This window comes from Vanellus vanellus (genome assembly GCF_965231255.1).
Source record: "Vanellus vanellus genome assembly, chromosome: 19".
NCBI classification, from domain to species: Eukaryota; Metazoa; Chordata; class Aves; order Charadriiformes; family Charadriidae; genus Vanellus; species Vanellus vanellus.
The window spans coordinates 10,285,624-10,312,287 of NC_138924.1; the positions used below are offsets into that span (position 1 = coordinate 10,285,624).

The window sequence follows — 26,664 nt, forward strand, 5'->3', positions numbered from 1 at the left end:
CTCTCATTGAAAAAGGTTCATAAATCTTAGCATTACTCATAATTACATAGTCACTGAGGTTCGTCAGGATGCTCAAGCATCTTCCTCGCAGAGCTCCCTACCGTTACAAATAGAAGATTTTAAGAAAAACAACCGACACGAAAGGAACGCTGAGGCTCTTCCACCAGGACGGCCTCGCAAAGCCGCGCTCAGCCTATTTCTGATGCCCAAAAGGGACCTGACGGAGGGACCCGCAACATGATTTTCCAAAGCGCTGCCCGGCGCCAGAGCCCGCACTCGGCCGTGCGGAGGCAGTGCCGCGGCGCTCTCCCGCCAGCCCCGCGCCGGCACAGCGCAACACGGCAGCTCATCGCAGGTGAACCAAGATTCTCTCTATCTCACTCTAAAAGAGAAGCAGACAAAACACCCAGGGGTCCGTTGCATCCGCTATCAGAAAAGAGGGTTTGCTCGGAGGGCAAGAGATAGCTGAAGCCGAAGCTTTTTTCTCCTATGCCATATTTTTCTTCATTCGTTGCATTTTCCGTACTGCTGAACAGAAGCCACCAGTAATTATGACTTCAATTATTTCAATCTTTAAAGGCAAATTACACCGCTTACCCCAGTGGAGACATGTTTTTAAATAAAACATGAAAGTAACACAAATAAAAATGGACACAAATCTAATCAAGCAGGTCCTGCTCTTAATAAAATTAAGAAAGAATAATCCCATCATCATAAAAACAAATAGGTTTGGCAATATTTAGAAATACGAATATTATATCATGTAGAGCTCTTTGCATGTATACTTATTAAGATCTCCATTGATTTAAATACTTGAAGTTAGTGCAGCGTCCGCTCCGGTTCATATGCACAAAACCCGACCCCCTCCATACCCACCCCCCCAATTAGCCTCCCCCAACTTATAGCTAAGGTCAAACATCAGTGGAAAAGGGCTAAAAGTGATAAATCTGTGGCATTAACTACTGCACTCCTTTTAATAGAATCCAGCATAAACTCAAAACAGCCTCGCGCTCAGCCTGAACCATTTATCTGGGACAAAAATGTCTTCTTGACAAAAAACAGATCTCCTTTAATAAAAGTAAGGCAGACAGTATTATGCTCTGAGGGAATCCTGTTGCTCTTTTTATATTTATATATAAAAAGAATTCTTCTGTAATACACGTAGATATAAAAAGTGAAGAAAATTGATGCCAACTATATGAGCACTGGAACATCAAATTATCCTTTGTGAAAGCTGTTCTTATAAAGAAAAGCACCGGTGTTAATGACCAGTGGAATTACGTCTGTAGTTAAAGTTTTATTATTGAATATGCTTTATTCTTTTATCTTCTTTTTGCTTTAGACCAAAGTTTCACAGCGATTCTCGCTCCCGATAAGCATCTTTATTTGGTTCAATCGTTATCCATTCCCCAACAAATGAAAATGAACTTTTGAAACTGCAGCAGTCTGCAGGTTTTTTTTCTGAAAATTCCTCTTTAATGCAATAAAAAGTTAATAGGGAACAGAAAAAAAAGCACCAATCGTGTTTTAAAACATAAAAAGATCAACATGTTATCTTATTTTTCTAAGTTATTTCTAAAATATTTCCTCAAATATTTTCATGTGTTTTGGATGATCTGTGAAAGCAACACAATGATATCTCATCAATCACATCGCTCTATCAAAAGCACTGAGAATCAAGTTTTGCATCTTTAAATGACCACATATTTCTCTGTCAACTAAATGTTAGATGTTTAACAGATTTACATTCAGTCACAAAACCGGCGACTTTTGAGAAAGGTCATTATTGCCGGCTACATGTGGGTGGCCTGGCTGATGAATTAATTAAGAATACAGAAACACAGGTCGAAAGAAAATAATTTTTCTTTAAAACTCAAGCCACTAAGGTCTTACACATTTAATTCCAATTACTGAAAAAGAGGACATCTGTACAGCTTTAGTTTTATCCATTTCAACTGATTAACAGATTCAAATAAATAGTCATTACATCTAACTGAAAAGTTCGCTAACACTTCATTAGAAGGAAGTTTAAACAAGCACACAACCTTGTTAACATATTTTGGTTTACCACAAAGTTACTTGGGCATCTCGATAATTATTTTTACTCCCTTTACAAATATATCATGACAGCCAGCTTCAATAATGCTACATTCCTTTGCCTTTATTTAATTACTTCATAATTCAAATTTTCTTAAAGTACCACCAATTTTGAAAGCAGGAGCTATTACACAAACAACTGCTGGGTATGAGATTTTACCACAATATCTACATTCATAAGGTTCATTAAAAATATTTTCCCTATAGATTTAATCCTGAAAGATCACATCAGGAGATTTCTTTGGTCTTTAATTGTGTATTTTTCAGTGCTATGCTACCATTTCAACCTCTACCGTGGTAGCACAGTGGATTGCATGAAATGCACCAAGTTCCATCGCGCGTTCTTTCTGCTGGATATCTTTGAAATCGCAGATGTAATAAAAAATTAGTGAGAACTTAAAGCTGTAGTTACTCCTTCTGGCGTATGTCCAAAACATGTTCCTTCATCGTCCTACTGGCAAATAAATCTATATGCTTGTGCACATGCACGGAGCAGTTCACTCCACCTTTAAAATCTGTCTTGCTATGCTCAGAGTAAATGGACAGGCGCAGACATCGTTACTTTGCAAGCCTTTATAGATGTATTTTTTATATTAAAAAAAAAACCAACACCTGATCCCCTACTGAAAAAAGTGCTTATTTCTCCTTCCTAAGGACATGCTTGCTTGCCTTAGATTTACTGCAGTCTTCCACTTTTTTCTCTTTTTAAAACAGATTCTTGCCTTTTTTTTTTTTTTTACTATGTGTTATCTTAAAGATATATTTTATTACTTGGAAATTGTTTTGTTTCATTATAACACCCAAATTCTTACGTTGGCTGTGCAGGTAGATAGAAATCTTTATTGACCTGAAGGAGGTGAGGTATTCCTTTTACATTTGCAGTCCGCTGACGATAAGAAAATAACTCCTTTCTGCTTCTGAAATTCCCCTCATTTACGATTAGGCTGACGACCTCTGAAAACCACACACGCGCGCACGAATATATTCGTGTTGCGAGACACATCTCTGATGAAAGGGATGCAAGGCTTTCAAACTGTGAATTCGGTTCAGCAAACACTGGGTCGGCATTACTAACCCTTGTGGTTTCCCAGCCCGTTTAGGAAGACCGAAGCTCGTAACGGGCACAGCCGCCCAGCAGCGTCCCCACCCGGCAGAAACCAAATATTCCAAACCAGACACCTTCATCACCGGAGGAAGCAGGGAAGCCACGGGGTATCTCTTCGTAGCCACCCAGAGCTCTTAATTAGAATCATAGAATCATAGAATCAGTGAGGTTGGAAGGGACCTTTAAGATCATCAAGTCCAACCATTAACCTACCCTGATAAAAACACCACCACTCCTAAACCATGTCCCTAAGCACCTCATCTACCCTTTTCTTAAACACCTCCAGGGATGGTGAATCCACCACCTCTCTGGGCAGCTTATTCCAATGTTTAATAACCCTTTCAGTGAAAAAATGCTTCCTAATATCCAATCTAAACCTGCCCTGACATAACTTGAGCCCATTTCCTCTTGTCCTAATTCCCACCTGGGATCTGAAAACCGGGATGATAAACCAGTAACACTAGAAAAATCCCCGCCACGCAGCACCGAGAAGACTGAGCCTGCCCTACGCACGGCGCTGGGCGGCAATCGCTTCCTCCACAGCACAGGGGAGGGTGGACCGCGTCAGGCGCTGCTCAACCGCTCTTCTCTTTCAACCAAAGTGGCCGTAATGACGTCGTTTGGATGACTACTATCAGCAAACCAGTTTGCCACATGAGAGTAACATAATCTCAGAAATTAATGAGGTGAGAAAGACTCGGCGTGGCTCTAAACAGCCACACAGGTTTCAAATCAGCACGATGCTTAACTACGAGTGCACGTTGAAGCAGATGAGCCATCACATTTAGTCCAGCGAGATTACTCGCATCCTTTAAAGGTCAGACTCGCGAAAACGCTTGCCCAAACTGAAGCTTCGCTCAATTATGCTACAGAAACCAGGCGGGAGCACCCCGCTAGCCCGAGCCCACGCCACACGAACCGCGGCGTGCCGTTTCTCGCAGGCTTGCCCGCTCCCGCCAGCTCAGCGCAGGATCCCTGCCAGGCTCCGTGGGACCAGCCCGTTCACGCGACTGCCAAAATCCCAACCGGCCCCTGTCAGATGAGGCTGGCTGCACAAAAACTTACATTTCCACCCGGCAGTGGAAATCCAGCTGGAGCGCGGGACAAGAACTCAGCGGGGGTCACGAGCACACACGACAGCCCCTACACCAGGAGGTTCTTTACCGGGACAGTGTGGAATGGCAGTCTTTGTTTAGACCACGTACAGAGCGTATTTATTTTTAATCGACTTTCTTTTTGCTCGACGCACGTTTCAGTAAGAAAAGACTGTTTAAAAGTCTTCTGTACCACGAAAATCTAACAATGCGAAAGAAAGGTTATTTTACTTTTCATGGAAAAAAAAATATGATGTTAATTCTGAAAGCAAGTCTCAGCACTGACAATAAATTATTACTTTAATAGCATTTTAAAACTTCAGATCGCAAAAATATGAATGGAAGACATACAATCAGGATATCTAACTTAGAGCCTCCTTCCCTAGAGATTCAAGACAAAAATTATTTCACTAGAACTGATGGCTTATTTATGTTAGAGCAGCAGTATTTGGACAAGGCAAGCGTTATCATTTTTACAACTACTTTTCCATAGTGGCCTTTAGGCTTGATAGCTCCCTACTATTGTTAAGGTCAGAGGACAAGTTCATAAAACCTCTAAATCATACATAACAAGACTTAAAAACCTAAGATATATCATTTTTTTCCCCAGGCCTATGCAGAAGAATCAAAGCACAGAGAATGACCATCAGAAATAATGACCGCATTAAACCAGGCTTCATGAGAAATTTATGAAGCAAAATTTTTCTTCTTTTTTTTTTTTTTTTCTGGCAGCATATGAAGAGCCAAAAGACCTTTTTTTTTCCAGGAAAAAAAAGCAAACCCCAATGGTCAACAGACTTATTTTAAGACCGACTTTGTAAGATCTTAAGTAGAATACATTCTTTTTTCCATTATCCTCTTTTGATTTCTCTTTTCTTTTAATTTTGCAAGAAAAGGCCTCCAATATTATATGAACAATTCTGTTTCAATGTGACACTACTTGACTAAGTACTTCCAAAACTAATTCTCAGGAAAAATCACAGCACAAACAGCATACTGGGATTTTTGTTTACTTGTTTCTTTTCAAGTAAAGCATTTTATTTTCCCCTCAGGTAAGAAAAGAAAATAACTTGACTACTGATTTGTCATTAATACCTTACTAACTTACCTGCAACAAGCACCATAAAGACAGGAGAAAACAAGAAAAAATAAATTGGGTTGTTTGGGTTTTTTTTTCAAATTCAATAAATGCGAACATTAGGAAAAATTTTACAAAATAGTTACAGAATAATGAAGTGCATGGGAATCCTGCACAAACACTGGTTCCGGGACCAGACACTTAAAAATGAAAAGATTGGCAGAAGCAAACAAAAAAAGACATGGGTATCGTCTCTCATGAAGACAGTACAAAACACCAATGTAAAGTTTGTGTGATAATGGTATGGATTTTTTAACAAATGATTTTGCCTGACGTATCGTACTACAGATTATTAGTAAAACAGTAAATATGCCTCACAAAAGAGCATCACACTTGATTACATTTTAGTTTTGAAATTTATGTAAAATTATAAGCTTTTATACTTCTTATCCAACTTCACTCATCATCTTTTTTTATAACTGAATTCAACAATTCACCATATTTCTAGACAATCCCATCTTCCAGCCACATTATATATTAATAAACACAATCAGACTACATATACATTTCAACTGATCAGCATAAATCAGTGTCAATTACGAACAAGTGTTAGAGAGACAAAATGTGACACTTCACACTTGATGTTGTCAAAGTGTCACATAAATATGTTCTAAGGCCAATATATATTTTGGCTTAATTTCAGTCCCAAACTGGACCACATCACAGCTGTGTGTGTCTGTAAAAGTTTCTGACCTCGCAAAAATCTCATCTATTTTTCATTTTCCAAAGCATAAAATACATTTTTCTGAGACTTTTTGTGGAAAATGAATGTGCATTCTGTTTCTGTGCATTACCTGCCCTTCCGCAACTGTCTCCGTATCAATGATAGTGATGATTCCAGGCACCAGGGGACTTCGACGGATGTTGCTATGAGCTAAAATTTCTTCTTCAGTGGCTCCTGAAGGCAGAGTCCCTGTCAGCTGCGTAACTACTTTCCCAACCATAGTAAGTCCAGTCTTTATTGTCTATAAAAAGAAAGAGAACCAATAATTTATGTTTAGGGCTGTTTTCTGGGTCAAATTTATCTTGAATTTTTTCTCAACACGACTAATACAACGAGGTTGCGCACACAAGACGCACCTAAACCAAATGTTTTTATAAGCGATATATAAGCTACAAGGGCCGTATGTAACAGAAATATCTTGAAAAAAATTGAGCATCCTATAAACTTGAAGTATTCACCTTTATTTCGGAATTAATGCTTCCGAAACATTATTGAAAAAAGAGAAATATTTTCATGTTGTCTAAGTGCTACATTTTTTCCTTTCTTTCACTTTGTTAACCAGAGGTACAGAAGGCACGCATAGGTAGAAGAATCAAATGAAGCAGCCAAGATGGGTGTGCGTGGAGGGCAGTGCCCCATGCAGAAACACTTACAGCCCACAGTGGTTAATGCTGAAACAGTTATGTCTTCTGCCCAAGTGCAAAAGACAAGGAATTTGGCCGTCGATAGACATGACAGACACATCCGTTCATTTCTCTGCAATTATGCCTTTTGTAGCATTAAAACTGAATAAGGGACTCAAACCCCGCAAAACTAAAAGCGCCATCCCCGAGGTAGTAGAAAGGGTAACTCTCCATGAAAACATCCCATGAAAACAACGTGACTTCCTATAATCTGCGTGTTTTCCAGACGTGGGTTTGAAAACATGTTAATTGCACCAGCTTTTATTATCTAAAGATGCTGGATTTTTTGTATGTTTTTTTTTTTCTTTAAAGAAAGTGGGAGCGTACATACAGTAGGAGAGATACAGGCTTAAAAAAACCCCGAGACAATGCAAAGTACAACTTTAAATACTTTCTCCTTGAATCAAGGACTGTGCCTCATTCGCCTATAAAGAGCTGAGCAGATTTATTATGCAATATAAAGAAGAAATAGCAAAAGAGATCAGAATGGAATGACACTGTAACCAGCCAATTCTTAACTAAAAAGACAAGCTAAGCTGCCTGCTAAATTGAAAAAGAAAAAAAATTGTACAGATCACAGGCTGAAACCAAGACGCAGCCACAAATCAATTGCAACTGCTTTGTTTAGTGCTAAAATCTCAAACTGCAGTGATTAGAAAACACATTAGTGTTCATCAATTAGCAGCCAAACGTTTGTTTTAATAATTCATAGGAAATGACTTACACAAAGTCTGTTAGTGTGTTGTCAGGAAAACCTCTGAAGGGCCAACAGAATTAGGCGCCACACTGTATTGATGGCAATATCCAGCCAGGAAGCCTGATTAACCTCTGAGATGCCTCAGCTGATGGACTTACTCCATTAATGCTAATGGAGATACTACCACTTAAAATCGAGCCGTGCCTTTATCACAGGGATGTCTTTGGGGTTTAGAGTCTTTAGTAATATCCTGCCATTTGTTTCTTATTATTTCTTTTTGTACTCAGATGCAACAAATGAGAATAAAACAAATTTTACCAGTGGTAAACGCAGAAGACTGAAAAACGTAACGTAACACAGATAACGATATCTGAGGAACAGACCCAATGCCATCGCAAGAATGCGTTTCAACAGCCACTTTCCTTACAAAAACTGACAAGGCAGTTTTCCGGCCAACAGTTAAAATCATATAAAATGCACCGGTAGTTTTACACAGCAGGAAAGAGAAATCGGTATAGCAGCGCTTACTATATGGCAAAGTACCTATCTATGCAAGATAAAAGACCAAGACTTGTAACTGACCTCTTTTAGAAAATATCTTTAATATTCCACTTAGAGGAACTGGATGACAAAGTGCCAAGTATAAATTTACAGCTCTCTAGAAAAAAATTAACATGCTTATCTAGTAAAATGAATTACCGCTCCACCGTAGAGTGTGACTGCAGGACTACTGAGGAGTAATAGGTGTACAAAGATGTGGCCGAGGCCATTAGCTCAGAAATATCAGCGCAAAACCATTACGGCACTTTCTTCTTCGTGCTATGTGTATATTTGCAAAAAGTTCTCTGGTAATCTTTAACCTTTCCCATGCCATATCAGCTGTCCCCTCTATCCATTAGAGCTAATGACCTTGCTCTCACATAAGCTGTTAGTACTCATTAAGAAGTTATCAGGTAACAAGAGAAAACAGATGCAGCCTTTGCTAAATCACTTTACCACTATAGGATTAAAAGATATAGAGAAAGAATCAACTAAAGAAGTTATGAGGTGAGAAGAACTTGGTTTATAATTTGACGCTAGACATTCGACAGACCAAACACATTTTAAATGGAACAGGTTAAAGTTTGCACTGTCCCAGTTCCTTTGTCACTGATGGGAACTGCCCGCGCATACTCTGTGCAATTTTCTTATAAAATTAAAATACTTGATCCAATTCCTTTTGTAAGCAGTGATCCGCATTCTGCAAACACAGAAATTGTTTGTATGCTCACATGTACCCTATCTGCTTAAAAATAAGACTGTTCACATTCATTCAAATATAAAGAAACACATATATTTAATTAAAATAAATGTATGCACTCATACCTCATTTAATTGAAAAGTAAGTACAACGTTAATTAGATGAGAAAATTAAAATGCATCATTCAGTGCCTGTTAGGGTGTTTTGTTCCAACAAAGGTCTTACATCCTTTTAGTGACAAAACAATATATTGTTCCTGTTTCTCATAATAAATACATTTTACATGATTTATTTGTTTACAGATGAAAAATCTATAGTAAGCAGAAAGAGATATCAAAAAGATACGCCTTGGTAATCAAGAGTATGAAAGCCTCACAGTTAGTTTGAACAAAACGAACATGCAATCAATTACAGATTCAAGTTCAAACTAAATGTCTGTTGAAATGCTCGTGTTTCACAAAGATGTTTCCCTTTCCTGCTCTTGCCCGTGTTCTGAAAAGAGGGTGGACAGGAAAGAAAACCTACTAGGAAATCCATCTTAAACGGCACAGCCAGTGTGAGCGCCGGGAACACACTGTGGTGGAGAAGGTCTGCGTGAGCGCCCCTCGAACAGAGGGAGTTGAAACATGACTCACCCAGGGACATGTTGGGACCAAACCTCTCTTCAACAAGATGAAAAAACCCCAAACATGGAGACATAAGGATGTCTTTTCCTATGTCCCCTTCTTTGCAGCATCCAAAATGGATAAATATGGATAATTGTAACAAGCAACTTCACATTTGGATGCTTATCACGAACCAAGCACCTGAATATTCTCCCATCACCAATACTGTTAATCTCCAGGGAGTCCCCTTCCCTGGAGATTTTCAAGACCCGCCTGGATGCAGTCCTGAGTAATGTGCTCTAGGCAATCCTGCTTTAGCAGGAGAGTTGGACTAGATGATCTCTAGAGGTCCCTTCCAACTCTGATAATTCTGTGATTCTGTGATTCTGTGCTAATGGGGTTTATTCTGAGAGATATTCTATGTCCATTCTACTGTGTTTGTTCAACTGGAGTGAAAAGATTCTTTATCCCATAAAGCACAACATTTTAATTTTTCCAAACGGGTCGATTTTTATGTATGCTAAACATTAACCTAAATTGAAATCTTGACACATTTTCTATTTCCAGAAATTTTCTACTTGCCCAAGCCACAGAAATTATCAGCGCTTTTTAGAACATGAACAGACAGAAAGCCACCAAGCAAATGGGGGAAAAAGAAAATAAAGAGATTAAGCTGGAAAAAAATGCATGTCTTTTTCCAGCAACAGCAGAAAGCAATGCTCTGGCAAGACGCATCTAAGAAGAAACAGGAAAACGACCAATGTTCAAAATAAAGTCCTTCTAGGAATTATAAAATCAAATGGGAAGATGATGTAAAGGAATTCTTCATAATGTTACCAGAGTAACAAGTTTTGGCACCAGTAAACAACCTGCTCCAACATGACCGTGATTTTGACCTCGGTATTCTCAGCTTGTGACTCCTAAGTTATTTGATTCAGGAGGAAATTTATTTGCGGCATCAAGTATGGCACAGAGCAGTCCATCGCACTGAGGACAAACCCGCCGTTCACTACCAGGACATTCAAAAACATTTCTGAAAGGGAATACCATTAAAGTAAATATTCCGTACTGCCGTTGAGACCTTCTACAGAGGACCTGAAAGGGAATTCTCAAAAGTGACCCTGTTGAAATTACTCTCTGCTCTCAGCTTTATCTTCCCCCTTTATATGAAGGTTCTTTCACTTCCTTCAACAAGAAATTGGAACCCAAACAGAGAAAAGGTTGTAACCCAAGATAATGTGACAAACCAAGAACTTTTATGGAACCACTTCTGAACCAAAAAGTGGCAGCGTAGGGAACAGAAAAGGACATCCATGTTCAAAAAAGCTAATACCTCTGCTGATCAAAGGCAATGGATTACAAACCATTGCAGGCTGATAAGATATAACAGCGGTAGAGGTTTATAAATGAAGACTTACTTAAGCAATGAGTCAAGTTTATGGTGAAGTAACGAGATGGACAGAGCAACAGATACTTGGGGTATATTTGTGCCCACAAGAAAGTCAGCATTTCCGTTATCAGAGACAAAAACTCGCTAGATAGTAAGCCAAGATTCAATGAAATCAGTAATAAATTTAACATTTCACATTTAGTGTTGCTCACTCAGACATAAATAACTAAATTAATACAGTAAGGCTGAGATATACTCCAGAGCCAAATCATGCAAATATTCAAAACTATATTAGTATTAATCTTGTCTATTACAGTGACATCTAACAGCCAGTCGAGAGCAAAAGCAACGTGCTAGGCAAAATACAAAGCAGTACAGAGACGGTGCCCTTAGGATTACCCGGGTTCCACCTTTCGCTATTACTTTATCTCTGTACAGAGGCTAACAATCTTTTCTTTCCTATGGTTATAAACACATCTTATCTTCAGCAGCTATCCACATGATGCAACATCACTACTTCAGTGTTTGCATACGTTCAGCTTAATGTGGGAACTTCTGGATTACGACCTAGCACTACTCGGGAGGTAAGGACATCACCTTGGGCGTTACTGGCTTTAAAACCTCGTTACCCATGGTCTTGGGGGTAAGAGCTATAAAAGACGGCCTCCTTTTTTAGATTTTTTTTTTTTAGTCTGTTGAAAAAAATTAGAGAGAATAGTGCATAGTCTTCTATGGCTACTGGAACGCTTTGACAATCGCTGTATGATTTAAGAAAGCTTTGGCCTGTCCTTCTGCAGTCATGCCCCGGCTTGGCTTTGGCAGTACAGCCATCCGTTTGTAAGATTTTACCACATCTGATCATAACTGCAGCTGATCAGGCTAAGCCAGTTGGTTTTTCAAACTTATCTGTGCTATAAAAACCACGCTAATGACGCTGAGATTGAATGAGTATGGGGAGATTTTCCCCCATTTATTTTTTTTTTTTTTGCTGATGGTGAAAGTATGCAGAGATACAGCAAATTTCAGATGTCTTCACAAGGACAGCAATTCAAGTTTTCCTCAACAATGTAAAAAACTGTGATTTTTCTCCTGCTCCAGCCACAGCGAGATTGTGTCCAAAGCTATGCTGATGGAATATGTTTTTATGTTTTGTTTTCACATGAGATGGCATGCCCTGTGTCTCTCTTTGTGGGTTCTTGTAACTGTTGTTTTCTTCAGTGACGCTGAGCTTTCTGCCCTGTGCTGTCATTTAATTCCTATTATTAGATTTGTTTTGTTGTGCATATCAGAAATGAAAAGGCTAGTGGTTACAATGAAAGCTTGTAATCAGCATGAAGTTTGCCAGACAATGCCAAAACTCACTCTGTGTGTGTGTGTGTGTGTGTGTGTGTGTGTGTGTGTGTGTGTGTGAGAAAAAGAAATTACTTGGCAAAATGCTGCAGGCAAGTCCTCAAGGAAGGGAGTGGGGTGGGGGAGGGAATAGTAAAACAACAGTTTTGCATACTCTTTGGCTCGTTTAAGATTTTTCCAAGCCATGGTCTTCTTTTGATACTATGAAAACCCAGACATTTCTCTGAAAACAGAAGGATATTATAATGTCATCTGAACCAAGAAAACTAGGCAATCGAACCTATACGCAAACAGCCATTAATAAACTTTAACCTTCAAAGAAATCTGCCAGGTAATTAATTAGCTCCAGTACTGCGCTGTCATCCTTCAGAGAGATTAAAACACGTAACACTAGTGTGATTGAATCCAAAAAGCACTAGACACTTGTAAAGTCAGTTTTCATGATGCTAAAAGACTAATAATTCACAATGTTGATTTCTAATCACGTAAACTTCTCATATTATGAATAGCCATTATACACATCCTTTTTACTATGATTTTCCTATAACAGGGGTCACTAATGTGAATAGCTGTTTGTAATAAATAAAATTTTTAAAAAATCAGTTTGGAAGGACAAGAATACTTTGTGAAATACAATGGCTACTCAGAGATCTGCAGGATCAGGACAATATACGTGGTGCTAATGTGAGCGTGTTTCTTACTGCGTTCTCCTCGTTTGTGAATGCGGGGGGGGGGGCGATGACACACAGTACAATTCAGCAGGGAAACTAATAATTATCTTACATGATAACCTCTCCCAGCAGCAGATGATGTACTCACTTTGGCAGCACTAATGACTGTGGCAGTGTAAGACTGAATGTTGTCTCCACAGGCTCCACCACGGGATTGATGGCATCGGATCAGCTACAAGAAGAAAGACAGCAACCAAGTAACTACTATTAAACTACACAAACCCATAACCCATTACCATAGCTCTTATTTATCGTGTACAGTGGTGTGTTTTTTCCTACAAATAGCACAAAGCCCTGCTGAGACACTTAACCCCTTTTTATAATCTTCTGGGTGCCACCCAGACTGTCGCGTACTCAACTCCAGTTTTCAATTACAAGATGAGTAGTCACTAAGAATTCATAAACTTTGAAATGGTGGGATTTTTGGTCTGGCAGCAATACCACAAATAAATTTAAATAAATATAATCAAAAGCTTTAGCCATGTATATGTAACATTAAATATCTGACATTCGAAGAATCCGAGTGTGGCTTTCCCCTCCTTTTCATGACTAGCAGGCAGAGAAATGACAAAGGAAAAGAGCTACTTTAAACTTTACATTTAACAGATTAAAGGAATGTACATGGGGTTTACTCTGTATTGCCTCCTTTCAAAATTAATAAATCAAACCAAGATTCTTCTACCTGCCATCAACCTACCAAAGTGGTTTTTGCCTTTGAACCCTGACTAACCATACAATACGTGCTTCTGACTGAATAAAATGGAAAAAAACTATAGGTATTTGTTGCTTGTACACAGAACACGTCTGTTTTAACTGTTTTAGCTAAAAGTAAATTAAAAATCACTGTAAGATGTATCTGTTTCTACAGGCTTTCCTTTCCTGCTTAAATTTAAGTGTCTGAATAAAAATAGCTAAACTAAGGAGAAAGGGAAGAAGTCTACAGTGAATATACCTGCGAACACACAAGCCATTTCAATTCCTTTTGTGATACAATTCTTTTGCTGACCAGTGGGTTATTTTTTTGGCAGTAGTACTTTTTATATCCCAGGCTGACTGGTTAAGTTTTACAAAACCACGTAGGTGTGGCATTAAAGGAAAGGCAGGCCTGAATTTGGAGAGAAGTCCGTTGTGCTTGAAAAGGTGTAACAAGTAATACATCTCTAAAGTCTGCCTCTCTGGTTCAGCTCGAGAAACAGCTATTCCCGTCACAGGTGGACGGGAGAAAAAACATCTGCTTTGAAATAAAAGTAAGGCATTAGAAGCTGAATTTAAAGTTTTCAAACACTCCAAGCTTTAAATACAGAACCGCTTCTCTGGCCTAGGGCTGGGTAAGAACACTGACAGTCATTTTTCTTGGGATCTATTTTCTTCTTTTGCCTCTAGAAAGAAGAAAAATTAATTCAACATTTCCTTTTTTTTTTTTTTTTCCTGGAGCCTCATAATTTCAGCCAAGATGTTAAAAAGTGGTCACTTTAATGCTATTTCCTAATTTACAAAGTGCATTGCAGCGTTGTTTCATACAAACTCACTGGCTCTGTCCAGACTCAGTTTCCCCAAACAGAGTTCAGGAACCCTCCCCTGCCTGCCCTTCAGAGGTATCTACCATTTTATGCTTTAAACTTTTTAAATGCAAAATGGGTTGATTATCGAGCGAACTCACTGAAAACACATGTTGATAGCTGTCTTTTCTCTGCCTACGCTACTGACATATTTATGCCCCCCGAGTTCATGAGCTCAAATCGAGTGTGCAGGGTAAAGATATGACATATGTGAATACCAAAGCACAACTACTGTGGGTCAAAGATTCGGTCTGTCATCATTATCCTAGTGCTCTCACAGATCACCTTTTTCACGTACCTTTTTTCTCACTTTTCTTTTCCCCCCCCTATATATATAAAAGCTAGAATGGAATCTAGAAACAGAAGTATTTTTTGAAAGGAAACCTTTCCTTACCTTATTTTCTGCATAAGCAAGCCAACGGCTTCCAAGAGCAATAGGATTCATGTTTGGCCCTGGACAAGGATAGCAGCCTGAAAAGTTTTAAAAGGCAACGTTAAGAAATATCTTAATGACTTCTTACAAAGAATTTTATTTATTGCCAAGAAAACAAAAAGTCTAAACAAAAACCTTTCAATTGCTAATATCACTCAGTAAATGCTTGCATTTTTGTTCCTAAAGATAAGGCTGTGGTTAGATGAGCTATTTTGAACAGTTAATTATGTGTAAATACTCGTTTCTCCTTATGTTTGCATTTTTTTAATGCCATTTTGATACAGTGGGGTGAGGGGGACATTTAAAAGTTTGACTGGATTGGTTCTGTATCTTCACATTTTGAGTAATTTTACTTGACTGATGTCTTTCTCTTGGCCAACAGTTTTAGTTAGCTTCACTCTCTTCTACATTTTTTGTGGTATGAAAGGGTGTATTGTGCTTCTGTTTTGTTTTGAATAATTCTATAATAATTCTATGTACAAACCCTTACTTTTCCACAAAATACTTTTGCACGCACTTAACTTTACACAGTGAGTTAATCTGTAATTCTTTTAAAATCGGTAGCAAATTTTCCATTGTTCACCTGCTTTTCATTACCTTTATATTATCACTAAAAATAGATATATGCATAAAGAACGTAAAATAGAGAACTATTGCTGAGCATTAAAAGGTGAAACTACCTGTAATAGAAAGCCACTGAAAATAGCTGAGAACAAAAATATCGCAAGGCTTAAAATGAGTAAGGCTCACGTTAAATTCAACTTAATACACTGTAGTGTAAAAAACAAAAAACTATGGTTAAAAACCAAAAAACCAAAGCAAAGCAAAAAATACCCCTGCAAAAAAAAAACCCAAGAATATCACACTATTAACTACTAAAACTAAAAATACAGAATTTTAAATTATTGAAAACAATTAGATAATGGTCAAACATAAATGAAAAGCTTAAGTAATGTACAATTAAAAGCAGCGCGGTGGCCCTCATCCTAATTGCTATTACTGTCCTCCTTCCCCTCCTTTGCTTTTCGTCATTTTAGATTCAGCTGTTTCGGGTGGACGGCTGCTCTTTCTGCATCGACACGTAAGCCCTGCCTGCGTTCAGCGCTCAAATCCTACTGGTGCAGCTGAACTTTAGTATCGCAGCGCCGGGGCTGCAAGCGGCCGCGCTGCCCGGTTCCAGCAGGCTGATTTCAGCGGGACCCTTCCTCAAGGTAAGGTCGGGAAGTTCAGAGACTGAACTCGCGGGGCTGAAGCCACAAAACTGTTTGCTGATTAGGGCCCTGATAACGACATTTGAGCTTGAGCGTTCCAATTTAAGCTAGTAAACTAAGGCCTTCAGCCACGTGCATAACACCATTTACTAGCCCGAAATCCGTTCTGGTACACTAAAACATATACATATAAAAAAGAAATATTGCATAAGGGGGAGAGAATGGGGGGGAGGAGGGGAGTGTCAAGCACTTAATCTCCGTTTTCGTCAGGTCTTAGGCTAATATAGACAATTTAGTAATTCATATTTTCTCACTGGTTGGCCAAGAAACAAAACGTTTAAAAACTTATAGACATGTGTGTCTCATTTAAAGGAGCCCTGGTTAGCCGATCCTGTGTCACAGGCACAAGGAGCACTGAGATCGGGCAAACGGCGCTTTAGAAGAACACATATAACCCACAACTGCCGTTTATTGCATAAAATCCTACACTGCATTCTGAGAAGAAACATATATTAAAAAAAAAAAAAAATGCAGCTAGCTAAGCTTCTATTTCACCGAAGTGTCTTGTGTCAGACCCTGGCTGCTGAGATGCCAACCACAGTGAGAAGAAGCAAAACTATTCACCACCGCCTTTCTGCAAATATCGGGGTCTTTTCATACAGGTCCCCAAATTGTCCAGAACATTTAGCGAGGACAAGAGGGTTTTAAGTTACGGGGCATTATTTTCAACGCCTGCAAAATGACGAAAAAGGGTGTTAAGTATAGCGTGTCGGTGTAAGCTTAAACTGACATTTGACAACACTTAAGGACACGTTTGATGGCATTTTGTTGGGCACGAGCAGAAACAGCTGCTACACTGTTCATGCCGTCTATGATAAACAGCTCCTTATTTCATTTTTTACAGAAGAGCAGCGAGAGTATTGCAAAATTCCAAAGATCACAGCAAGCTATTTCAAAGGTCATAAAGCAATGGAAGGAGAAAGGCAGCAATTCATCCAATTAAATCCATCTCGGGCCAGGAAAGCAAAACCAAGTGAATATTTTCAAGGCCTTATCACCGCCTTGATCTCAGGAAGGAAAACGAATTCTGAAGAGATGATGGCCACAATTGTTATTGCATTCCAGAAGTGCATAAAATGTGGGTAGCCAGAGCCTCTTAAGGAACAAAGCAAGCGAAAAAAGGTTGTAAATACAACCCTAGGTTGTAAATACAAAGGTGTTCTTCCGATGGCATTACAGATCAGGCCCAGTAAGGTTTTAGTGCTGACTTCTGCTTCGGCAGTTCTTATCTGGGCCAGGAAAGACACTCGGGTCCCCCAAACTTTATTTATTTTTCTTCCCTTTTATGCATAAAATACAGCATTAAAAGCTGTCACGTGATAGTCCTCACCATGTAAATCTCTACGGTGACTTTAGAACCGGCCACTTGCATTTCCCAAACTCTGCAAGCACCCCGTAACCTCCCTGCAGCAGAAAACCCGCGGAGCAGCAGCCAACAGATGCACCGCTACAACAAAAGCCAAGCCGTTCAACAACTCGCAACGAAGAGACACGGCTCGCTCGGAAGGGGAGCTCTTCTCAACTGCTGCAGTGGCCTGAAGTAAACGAAGAACTGCAAAAAGCATTATCCTTCAAATAAAAAATTAATCAAACAATAAAAAGTTATCTTAGAAAAACTGCGACTGCCTTCAGCAAACCCACTGGAGGCAGCTCATTGCATGAACTGGACCCAGTCAGACACAGCTCCACACACAAATCTGCCCATTCTAATAATAACCTCCGCAGAGGTCAACAATTCAACTCGGGCCTAAACTCTACTCTCTGATACGAAAAACAGCGTCAAAAAAAAAAAAAAAACAAAAAAAAAAAGAGCTATTTCCTCCCTTTCTTTTCTTTGCAAGTCTGCATTTTGGAAACTTGCAGCAGCACGAGGATAAACAAAGGGTTATACTTTATGGGAAGGAAAAGCAAATTGTTTTTCTGCTTTCCAAAAAAACAGCTGGAGTCAGCAGAACATCATCTACCGGGCAAATGAAGCGCCAGACACAGCGTGACCCACTGAGCTCGGCCATCCAATCGTTACCAGCCTAACTCTCTTAAAGATTAACTTCTACTTCTACTAAACTTCAAAACAACTGAGGAAAAATCCATTCTAAGCAACAAGAGCAGCAATTTTAGCATGTTTACAATAGGAATGAACATAATGAGAATGCAGAACTAACTGTCAAGAAGACCAAAGTTTCCAAGTTTTAATGACAGTATGGAGAGGTCATCCAAGAAAAGATCACTCAGGGAAAGTCCTTCCAAAAGTACAGCAAATCAAGCAAGTACTAAAAAACATCTGATCTTAGAATAAGCTTTACTGGGACTATCACCCACAAAAATATAGGTGAAAACCTACTGGAAACTATTTAAACTGGGTTTAAGGGCACAGTTACTCTCTCCCTCTGCGCTTATAATGACACACAGAGGAAATACATTACTTCAAAGCTGTGAAAAGGCAAAAGTAGAAAAATACTATTCTGAAAGGCTGAATCAAAGTGCAAGTTTTTCTGCTAACTTGATGAAGTTCCTACGCCCAAGAGCTCCAACGTGCACTGGCCAAAGCAAGGCTGAGGAACGGGCTCCAGGCTCCCTCTGAGCAGGGACTGGGCTCACAGCCGAGGGTGCCACGGGCAGTGCCCTGGTACCTCATACTCCGTGCCTTGGTTTTCCCATTTCCAAGATGCAAATTTTACCTACATGAAAATGGTACCATAGGTAAATTCTTTAGCATTACAATTTCTTAGTTCCTTCACTTCTTTTTTTAATAACTGAGTTATAAAATTATAATCTGAAATAAGCATGTAGAATCATAGAATGGTTTAGGTTGGAAGGGACCTTGAAGACCATCCAGTTCCACCCCCCTGCCATGGGCAGGGACACCTCCCCCCAGCCCAGGTTGCTCCCAGCCCCGTCCAACCGGGCCTTGAACACCTCCAGGGATGGGGCAGCCACAGCTCTGGGCAACCTGCGCCAGGGGCTCACCATACTCAGAGTGAAACACTTTTTCCTAGTATCTGATCTAAATCTCCCCTCTTCCAGTTTGAAGTCATTCCCCTTCGTCTTATCACTACATGCCTTTCTAAAACGTCCCTCTCCAGCCTTCTTGTAGACGCCTTCAGATATTGAAAGGCCGCAATAAGGTCTCCCCGGAGCCTTCTCTTCTCCAGGCTGAACACCCCCAACTGCCTCAGCCTGTCCTCCCAGCAGAGGGGCTCCAGCCTTTGGAGCATCTTCATAGCCCTGCTCTGGCCCCACTCCAACAGGTCCATGTCCTTCTTATGCTGGGGACTCCAGAGCTGGACGCAATATTCCGGGTGGGGTCTCACGAGAGCAGAGCAGAGGGGCAGAATCACCTCCCTCACCCTGCTGGCCACACTTCTGATGCAGCCCAGGATGTGGTTGGCCTTCCGGTCTGCAAGTGCACATCACCGGCTCCTGTTGAGCTCCTCATCAACCAACACCCCAAGTCCTTCTGCTCAGGGCTGCTCTCAATCCATTCTCCACCCAGCCTGGATCTGTGCATGGGATTGCCCTGGCCCTCATGCAGGACCTTGCACTTGGCCTTAATGAACTTCATGAGGTTTGCACAGGGCCACATAGTCTGTCTTTTAGATTCAAAGATGGGTTTAGCTTTCTTGCTGCTATGCTGACTTTATATATTGGGTTTTACTGAGAGTACAGGAATCCTAGAAGTTACCTGAAGTTCTCCAAAGAGCTATACAAATGTTTGCTTAATGAGCGAGCAAAGAGAAGGCATGTTTATTCTACATTATTTTTCAATTACTTTTACGAAAATCTCACCCTTTGGAGATTCATATCCATATGCCCGTAATTAACAAAATCTCCTCCTCCACTCATTCTGAAAACTCACACAAACATGCACTTCTCTAACTCTGGGTCTTTCCATTGATCTGCACTCCTACAGAAAAAGAAGACTCCAGTCCTTTTCTTAAATTGTTTTTAAAAAGCTCATCCTCTAGCTTCAGGAATGGCAGTGTGAATACACAGACAGCAGCCAAGAAGAGAAAAGCAATACATTCCTCTACTCCCACTTAGCTTTTAAACAAACAGTATTGGGAAAATACTGTTAAGAGGAGCAGGGCCATTACAGTCATGTCAGCTATAACTGAGATTAAGCCAATAAATCACAAAACATGAAAACTTGAACCATTTGTATCCTCTTCATCAAGCTCCACAGCTTCTTCATACGAAAAAAAAAAAAAGCTTAAAAAAAGATATATATACACACATATGAGTATATATATAAACATAACTCCTATTTTCAAAAAGGGAAATAAAGACCCAGGGAACTACAGGCCAGTCAGTCTCACCTCTGTGCCTGGCAAGATCATGGAGCAGATTCTCCTGGAAACTCTGCTGAGGCACATAGAAAACAAGGAGGTGATTGGTGACATCCAGCATGGCTTCATCAAGGGCAAGTCATGCATGACAGATTTGGTGGCCTTCTACGAAATGGTTACAGTGGCAGTAGACAAGGGAAGATCAACTGATGTCATCTACCTGGACTTGTGCAAAACGTTTGACACCATCCCACATGATACCCTGGTCTCTAAATTGAAGAGACACGGATTCGACAAATGGACCACTCAGCAGATAAAGAACTGGCTGGATGGTCACACTCAAAGAGTTGCAGTCAACAGCTTGATGTCCAAGTGGAGAGCAGTGACGAGTGGTGTTCCTCAGGGGTCGGTACTGGGGCCTGTACTGTTCAACATCTTTGTCGCCAACATGGACAGTGGGGTCAAGTGCACCCTCAGCAAGTTTGCTGATGATATCAAGCTGTTTGGCAAAGCAGACACGCTGGAGGGGAGAGATGCCATCCAGAGGGACCTGGACAGGCTGGAGAGATGGGCCCAAGCCAACCTCATGCAGTACAAAAAGGCCAAGTGCAGGGTCCTACATCTGGGTCGGGGCAATCCCATGCACAAATACAGGCTCAGCGAGGAATGGCTGGAGAGCAGCCCTGAGGAGAAGGACCTGGGTGTTCTGATTGATGAGAAGCTCAACATGAGCCAACAGTGTGCGATCACAACCCAGAAGGCCAACCGTATCCTGGGCTGCATCAAAAGAAGTGTGGCCAGCAGGGTGAGGGAGGTGATTCTGCCCCTCTACTCCACTCTCGTGAGACCCCACCTGGAGTACTGCATCCAGCTCTGGAGTCCCCAACATAAGAAGGACATGGACCTGCTGAAGTGTGTCCAGAGGAGAGCCACGAGGATGATCCAAGGGCTGGAGCACCTCTCCTATGAGGGGAGGCTGAAAGAGTTGGGGCTGTTCAGCCTGAAGAAGGGAAGGCTCGGGGGAGATCTTGTTGCGGCCTTCCAGTACCTAAAAGGGCCTACAGGAGAGCTGGGGAAGGACTTTTTACTAGGGCATGTAGTGACAGCACAAAGGGGAATGGCTTTAAACTGGAAGAGGGCAGGTTTAGCTTAAACATTAGAAAGAAATTTTTTACTTTGAGGGTTGTAAGGCACTGGCACAGGTTGCCCAGAGAGGTTGTTAAGGCCCCATCCCTGGAGGTGTTCAAGGCCAGGTTGGACATGGCCTTGGGCAACCTGCTCTAGTAGGAAGTGTCCCTGCCTATGGCAGGGGGGTTGGAACCCGATAATCTTCAAGGTCCTTTCCAACTCTAAACCATTCTATGATTCTATGAAACTCAAGAGCTCAGTATGGGATGGGGAGTTGAGAGCTAAACACTGCAGGGATTCCTGATATCCATGAAAACTTGGCAGTTTGGTACTTCACATCCAAGCGCACAATCTTTGGAATCCCAGAGGCAATTAAAAGTCTACAGGCATCTTAGCCTTCCACAGCTCAGTTCTTCAGGAGGACCAGAGCTGTGCATCTCTTTACCATGACACTGCTACAGGTGCAATCAGCATCCTCAGACATCCTCTCTATACATACGCTCTTCTCATTCGTGAAGTATGGGTGATGGATGTGCTCTAAGGGACTCTTTTTTTTTTAAAAAAAAAGAAAAAAAAAGAAAAAAAAAAAAGCAGCACTACAGGTGGAGGACCAGGATTTTAACAACAATTTTCCCCCCAAAGTGAGCACTGTTGTAGTTAAGGCTGTAATTTTTTTCACCTGGTCCTTCTTCAGAAACGTCCTACACAGTCTGAAGGGCTCCATTAATGAAGGGCTAAGGATGATCTTATCATGGCAAAGTATTCAGACTTAAATACGCACTACACGGCAAAGTTTCTGTCTAGAAGAATCCGATTCTAGCAGTCAGAACTTGTCTGAATTAAGTCAGAACTTATTTTCAGTGTATATAATGATGGACTCGCAACTGACTATGGCTCCTCACCCAGAGTACAGCTGTATTTCCTTCTCGGATCTCCCGAAAACGCATTGCAAAGTGACACATGGTAAAATGTTGCAAATAAATGTATGAATGAATAAAGAGAAGGGAACGAAAAGGCCGAATCAGAGGCATCCAGAACCACATGACTTTTCTTCAAACACATCCCAACATGCTTCTCTTCAGACACTACCGGCTGTTTTCTAATTTCACAGCATATTGTAAGAACCCTTATATTCTCTACACTTATTTTTATAGTGAAGGGAAAAAAAAAAAAAAAAGGGGGGGGGGGGGAGTCTGTCTGTGATATTTGCCAGGCTTTCATCCCCTCTATCTTGACTTTGGTTTTACTTTTTAATGAAAACCATTTTAGTAAAATGTTCTTTTCTGTCTTCCCCCCCTCCCCCCCCGTCATTTTAATAGGAAAACTTCCTTTTTCCCATAAGTTTCACTGCTTGCTTTCCCCAATTCTCTGTGATTTGCCCTGCCCTGATGCTTACTTATCCTTTTTTGGTATCAGTTATAAGAATTACCCTCAGAATTACTGTAACATTTTTTAATGGATACTCCACACCTTGTATCCATGAGGAATGCATATTCTAGCGTTGTCCGGTTTTATTTCAAGCTACTTCTCCACATGAGTGTTTATAGAACATGTGTGTATGGACAGTATTATTATAAAATCTTCTTAAGATTCTGTCTCTAATCCCCAACCACAGAAGAAATTGCATCTCTTTCGAGTATGATGAATATGATTTTGGGATAGGATACAGTCAGCAAACACAAGGAGCGCTGGACAAGGCAGGAGATCACGGAACCACAGAATGGTCAGACTCGGAAGGGACCTTAAGGATCTCCAAGGGTAACCTACACCCCGAGGCAAAACTAAGTGAAACCTTACTGAGAAAGCAGATTACCAGATAAACATGATTTTTCTGTTTCAGTGTGTGAAAAGGTTCAATTAAGGACAACATATGCCATCTTAAGGAGTATAGTGGTTTTAAACACAGTTTTCTGAGCAAATTCCAAAATGCATACGCTTTTTCAACCAAAATTATTTGCCTTTAATCATTTGAGGTATTTGCCAGATATCCCTTTAAAAAAAAAAATAAAAATCTGTGAAGCAGTGGTACCGTGTATTTTTTAAATAAATAGCTACAATAACCCAATTAAGCTATGCTACTTTTCAGTCACTGGATGCAGCTTATAATCAATTAATCTTTTTTTTTTCCTAGGTCTTATGAAATACACAGCGCTCTATGGTAATGAAATTACAAAACTACATTCTTAAGTCTTGCAACCCACAGCAGCTAGAAAACAGATCCTTGACAGAGAGCATAGAAAGGGAATATACAATAAATAACGGGTACAGTAATACTGTTGTTGCAAAAGCATTGTTTATTCCAAGGAAAACAAATCATATAAGTTGTTTTATCTAATATTTTTTGTTTGTTCGGGGTTTTTTTTTAAGCGTCACCAAGCAAACCAAATTTATTTGTTTATAAACTGTATGAAGTAATACTGTTTATAAATTCCTCCGGGTTCCTTCTAGATAAAAGGCCCTATGTAAATGTTATTACTCTCACACTGTCACATACTTTCCAAAACTCTTCTATTGTTCTTGTACTTCCTTCTATTTAAGTATCACCCATAAAAACCGAGCAAAAGAGCAAACCAGCAGGATGCACCCTACTGTGAAATCATGCTTGCCATCCAGGGCCTTTTGCTTTTTTCTTTTAAATCAACAGAGGCATTATCGCTACTAACACGCTAAAAAAATCCCTAGAAATGAAGCGAAAAAGTAAAGCCACAAATGCCACACACACTATCATCACCCCCCCATGAAGGGAGACATTCACAATACATGTCATGTTCGCAACAGCCCCAGCCCTGCAACGAGCTGCGGTTTGTGCTATCCTGGATCGGAGGAACAGAATTCCCTCACACAAGCTTGGGGAAGGACCACAGATTTACTTTTTTATTATCATTATCATCATCATTACGACTGTTGTTGCTATTATTATTACTACTATTATGATTATTTTATTATTACTACAGAAACCTCCTTTCCCTGTCGATTTTCTCATGGCAGTTTTCAGTATTTTACTGTTGCTCTATAGGTCTAAGACCAATACCAGAGCTAAAAAGTATCTGTGGACTTTAATGTTCCTCAGGTTTGGTTGTTTAATTTAGCACAAATTTGACTGATTTCAGGAAAAACTATGTTTTGATTTCGGGTTTACTTTCTTTTTTTGTTCAGAGAATTGGACAGTGATAAATAGTAATGTTACTGTAGGGGTGGTTGTTCCTGTACAGGACAATGTGAGTAAGATGGCTTTGGTTTGGCCTTTAACATTAAAGATTTGGGTGCTTTAGACAAAAATAACTTACACAGAAACAAACAGCACTTCCTGTTCTTCATATAATTTTTTTTAAAACTGTCAAACCCAGGAGATATGAGAGATATACATCTTGGGTACCAATGCCTTGTTCCTGTCTTTATGCAATTTTTCTGTTGTATTTACACTTTCCTGCAATATAGCAAAACACCCTGTAAGCAATGAAGACGTTCGTTTCCATAAATCTACCGCGCTGCCCTACAGACCTTTTCAAAAAGTATTTCAGCATTATCCTGTAATAGTTATACATCGATTCCCAGATTGGAGAAAAAAAGGTCTTAGAAACAATGATGTTAAAAAGTAAAACAAGATCAAATCAGTGTTTCTCAGGGAAGGCAGTTACAAATTACATGAAGGGGTGTGTGTGTGTGTATAAAAATAAAAACTGCTTATATACAATTCACAGCAAGATACTCGGCTTCTCTTCACCAATGAAGAAAATGGTGAGAATCAGGACCTTGCTCCCCACCTGCCTTAAGGACTTTTGATTTAAACCGAAGAGTCACCTTCCACAGACAGAGGAATCCCATCAATTATTATACCATGTGGGATGTCCAGGATAAATACTACTCGCTGATCACAGCTGAGAAGGGAAACGTACATTCTTCCACAAGTTCTGTTTGTAACTCTTCAGGCATTAAACCTTTTCATAAGACATCCAGTGTTTTTACTTCAAAGCAAAGAGATCAAACTGCTCCCTGTGTGCTGATCAGGGAAAAGGAATTTAACAAAGCTAACAAAAATGTACAAAAAAGCCTAGATGATTTCCAGATCAGACCTGTGACAAACTGAAACAACCGTATTATATCTTGCATGTGAATACCAGCGAAAATAGGAATACCACAGCCAAACTGCAGATTAGAGTGTCAAACACCATTTGGGTTGTTTGGATTTTTTTTATTTTTTTTTTTTTTCTTATTTTGAGAGGTGCAGGTGTGGCGCATTTAACATATACTGAATAATTTTTGGCTTGTGGTTAGGCAAGTCTTTTGAGACTTTGTATACAATAAAGTACTCTGACTAAAATCTGGAAAATTACCTCTTAAGGCTCTAGCTGTACAGCATCAATAGAAATGTGGTGCCAGCTAATGGCTGCAATAACTGTCTTCATCCCTAGAGAATAATGGATGGAGAATATATCAATATGAGGAGTGGAAGGGCCAGAGAAACTGAGCAGGCACTAGTTATCGGACACAAAGATGATGCCACATGCATGATGTTATCTGTGATAATCTTTACTTAGGGCCCAGGGGGTGGGAAGGATATTCTTTACAGAGAAGAAAGTATCCATCAGGCTATATTCATAATCATCAATGTTCCACTAAGTAAGCATTTTTGGAGAAGGGTTGAGGGAGCACTGATGTAATAGAAATCAATGAAATTCAGCTTTTCTGCATCTATTGTTTAGAGCAAAGTAGGGGGGAGGGGGGGGGGGGGAGGCCTGTACATCACTTCCGTTTCTGATTGTTCAGTCATACGCAGTGTTCAGAAAAAGGCTCTGAAGGAAATCTTTAGTGAACCACAATAAAACTCTTAACTATTTAAAAATCTATTTAAAATCCACACCTTGACATTCACACCTACCAAAGGAAACACATTCTTAAAAAAATTCTTTTGACGCTTCTAATAAGTTTGGCCATGTGAGCCCTTAAAACAGTGCAGGATGAGCAATTACTGTTTGGCTTTATTATCCCCTTGATGAAAGTCTCTTCTCAGCGAAAGAGAGTTATCTCCAAGCATAAGCACAGTAGAGAACGCAATGCTGTATGAAACTTCCTGCCACGAGTTCTTTGCAGACCGATGCTATGCCTTTCCTTAGCAGACATTTAAAAGTAAGA

General features: G+C 40.0%; 1 protein-coding gene across 3 annotated transcripts in view; it reads right to left on the reverse strand.

The window, feature by feature from the left end:
* BCAS3 (BCAS3 microtubule associated cell migration factor) overlaps nt 1–26,664 on the reverse strand; it is a gene marked incomplete at its 3' end in the record, with an annotated part of 391,462 nt that overhangs the window by 304,248 nt on the left and 60,550 nt on the right. For all 3 annotated transcript variants that reach the window (XM_082493341.1, XM_082493342.1, XM_082493343.1), the window contains exons 10-12: nt 14,808–14,884; nt 12,943–13,026; nt 6,229–6,399 (exon numbers count right to left, since the gene is read on the reverse strand). In XM_082493341.1, coding sequence (XP_082349467.1) covers nt 6,229–6,399; nt 12,943–13,026; nt 14,808–14,884 — 332 coding nt within the window. The remainder of the gene's footprint in view (nt 1–6,228; nt 6,400–12,942; nt 13,027–14,807; nt 14,885–26,664) is intronic.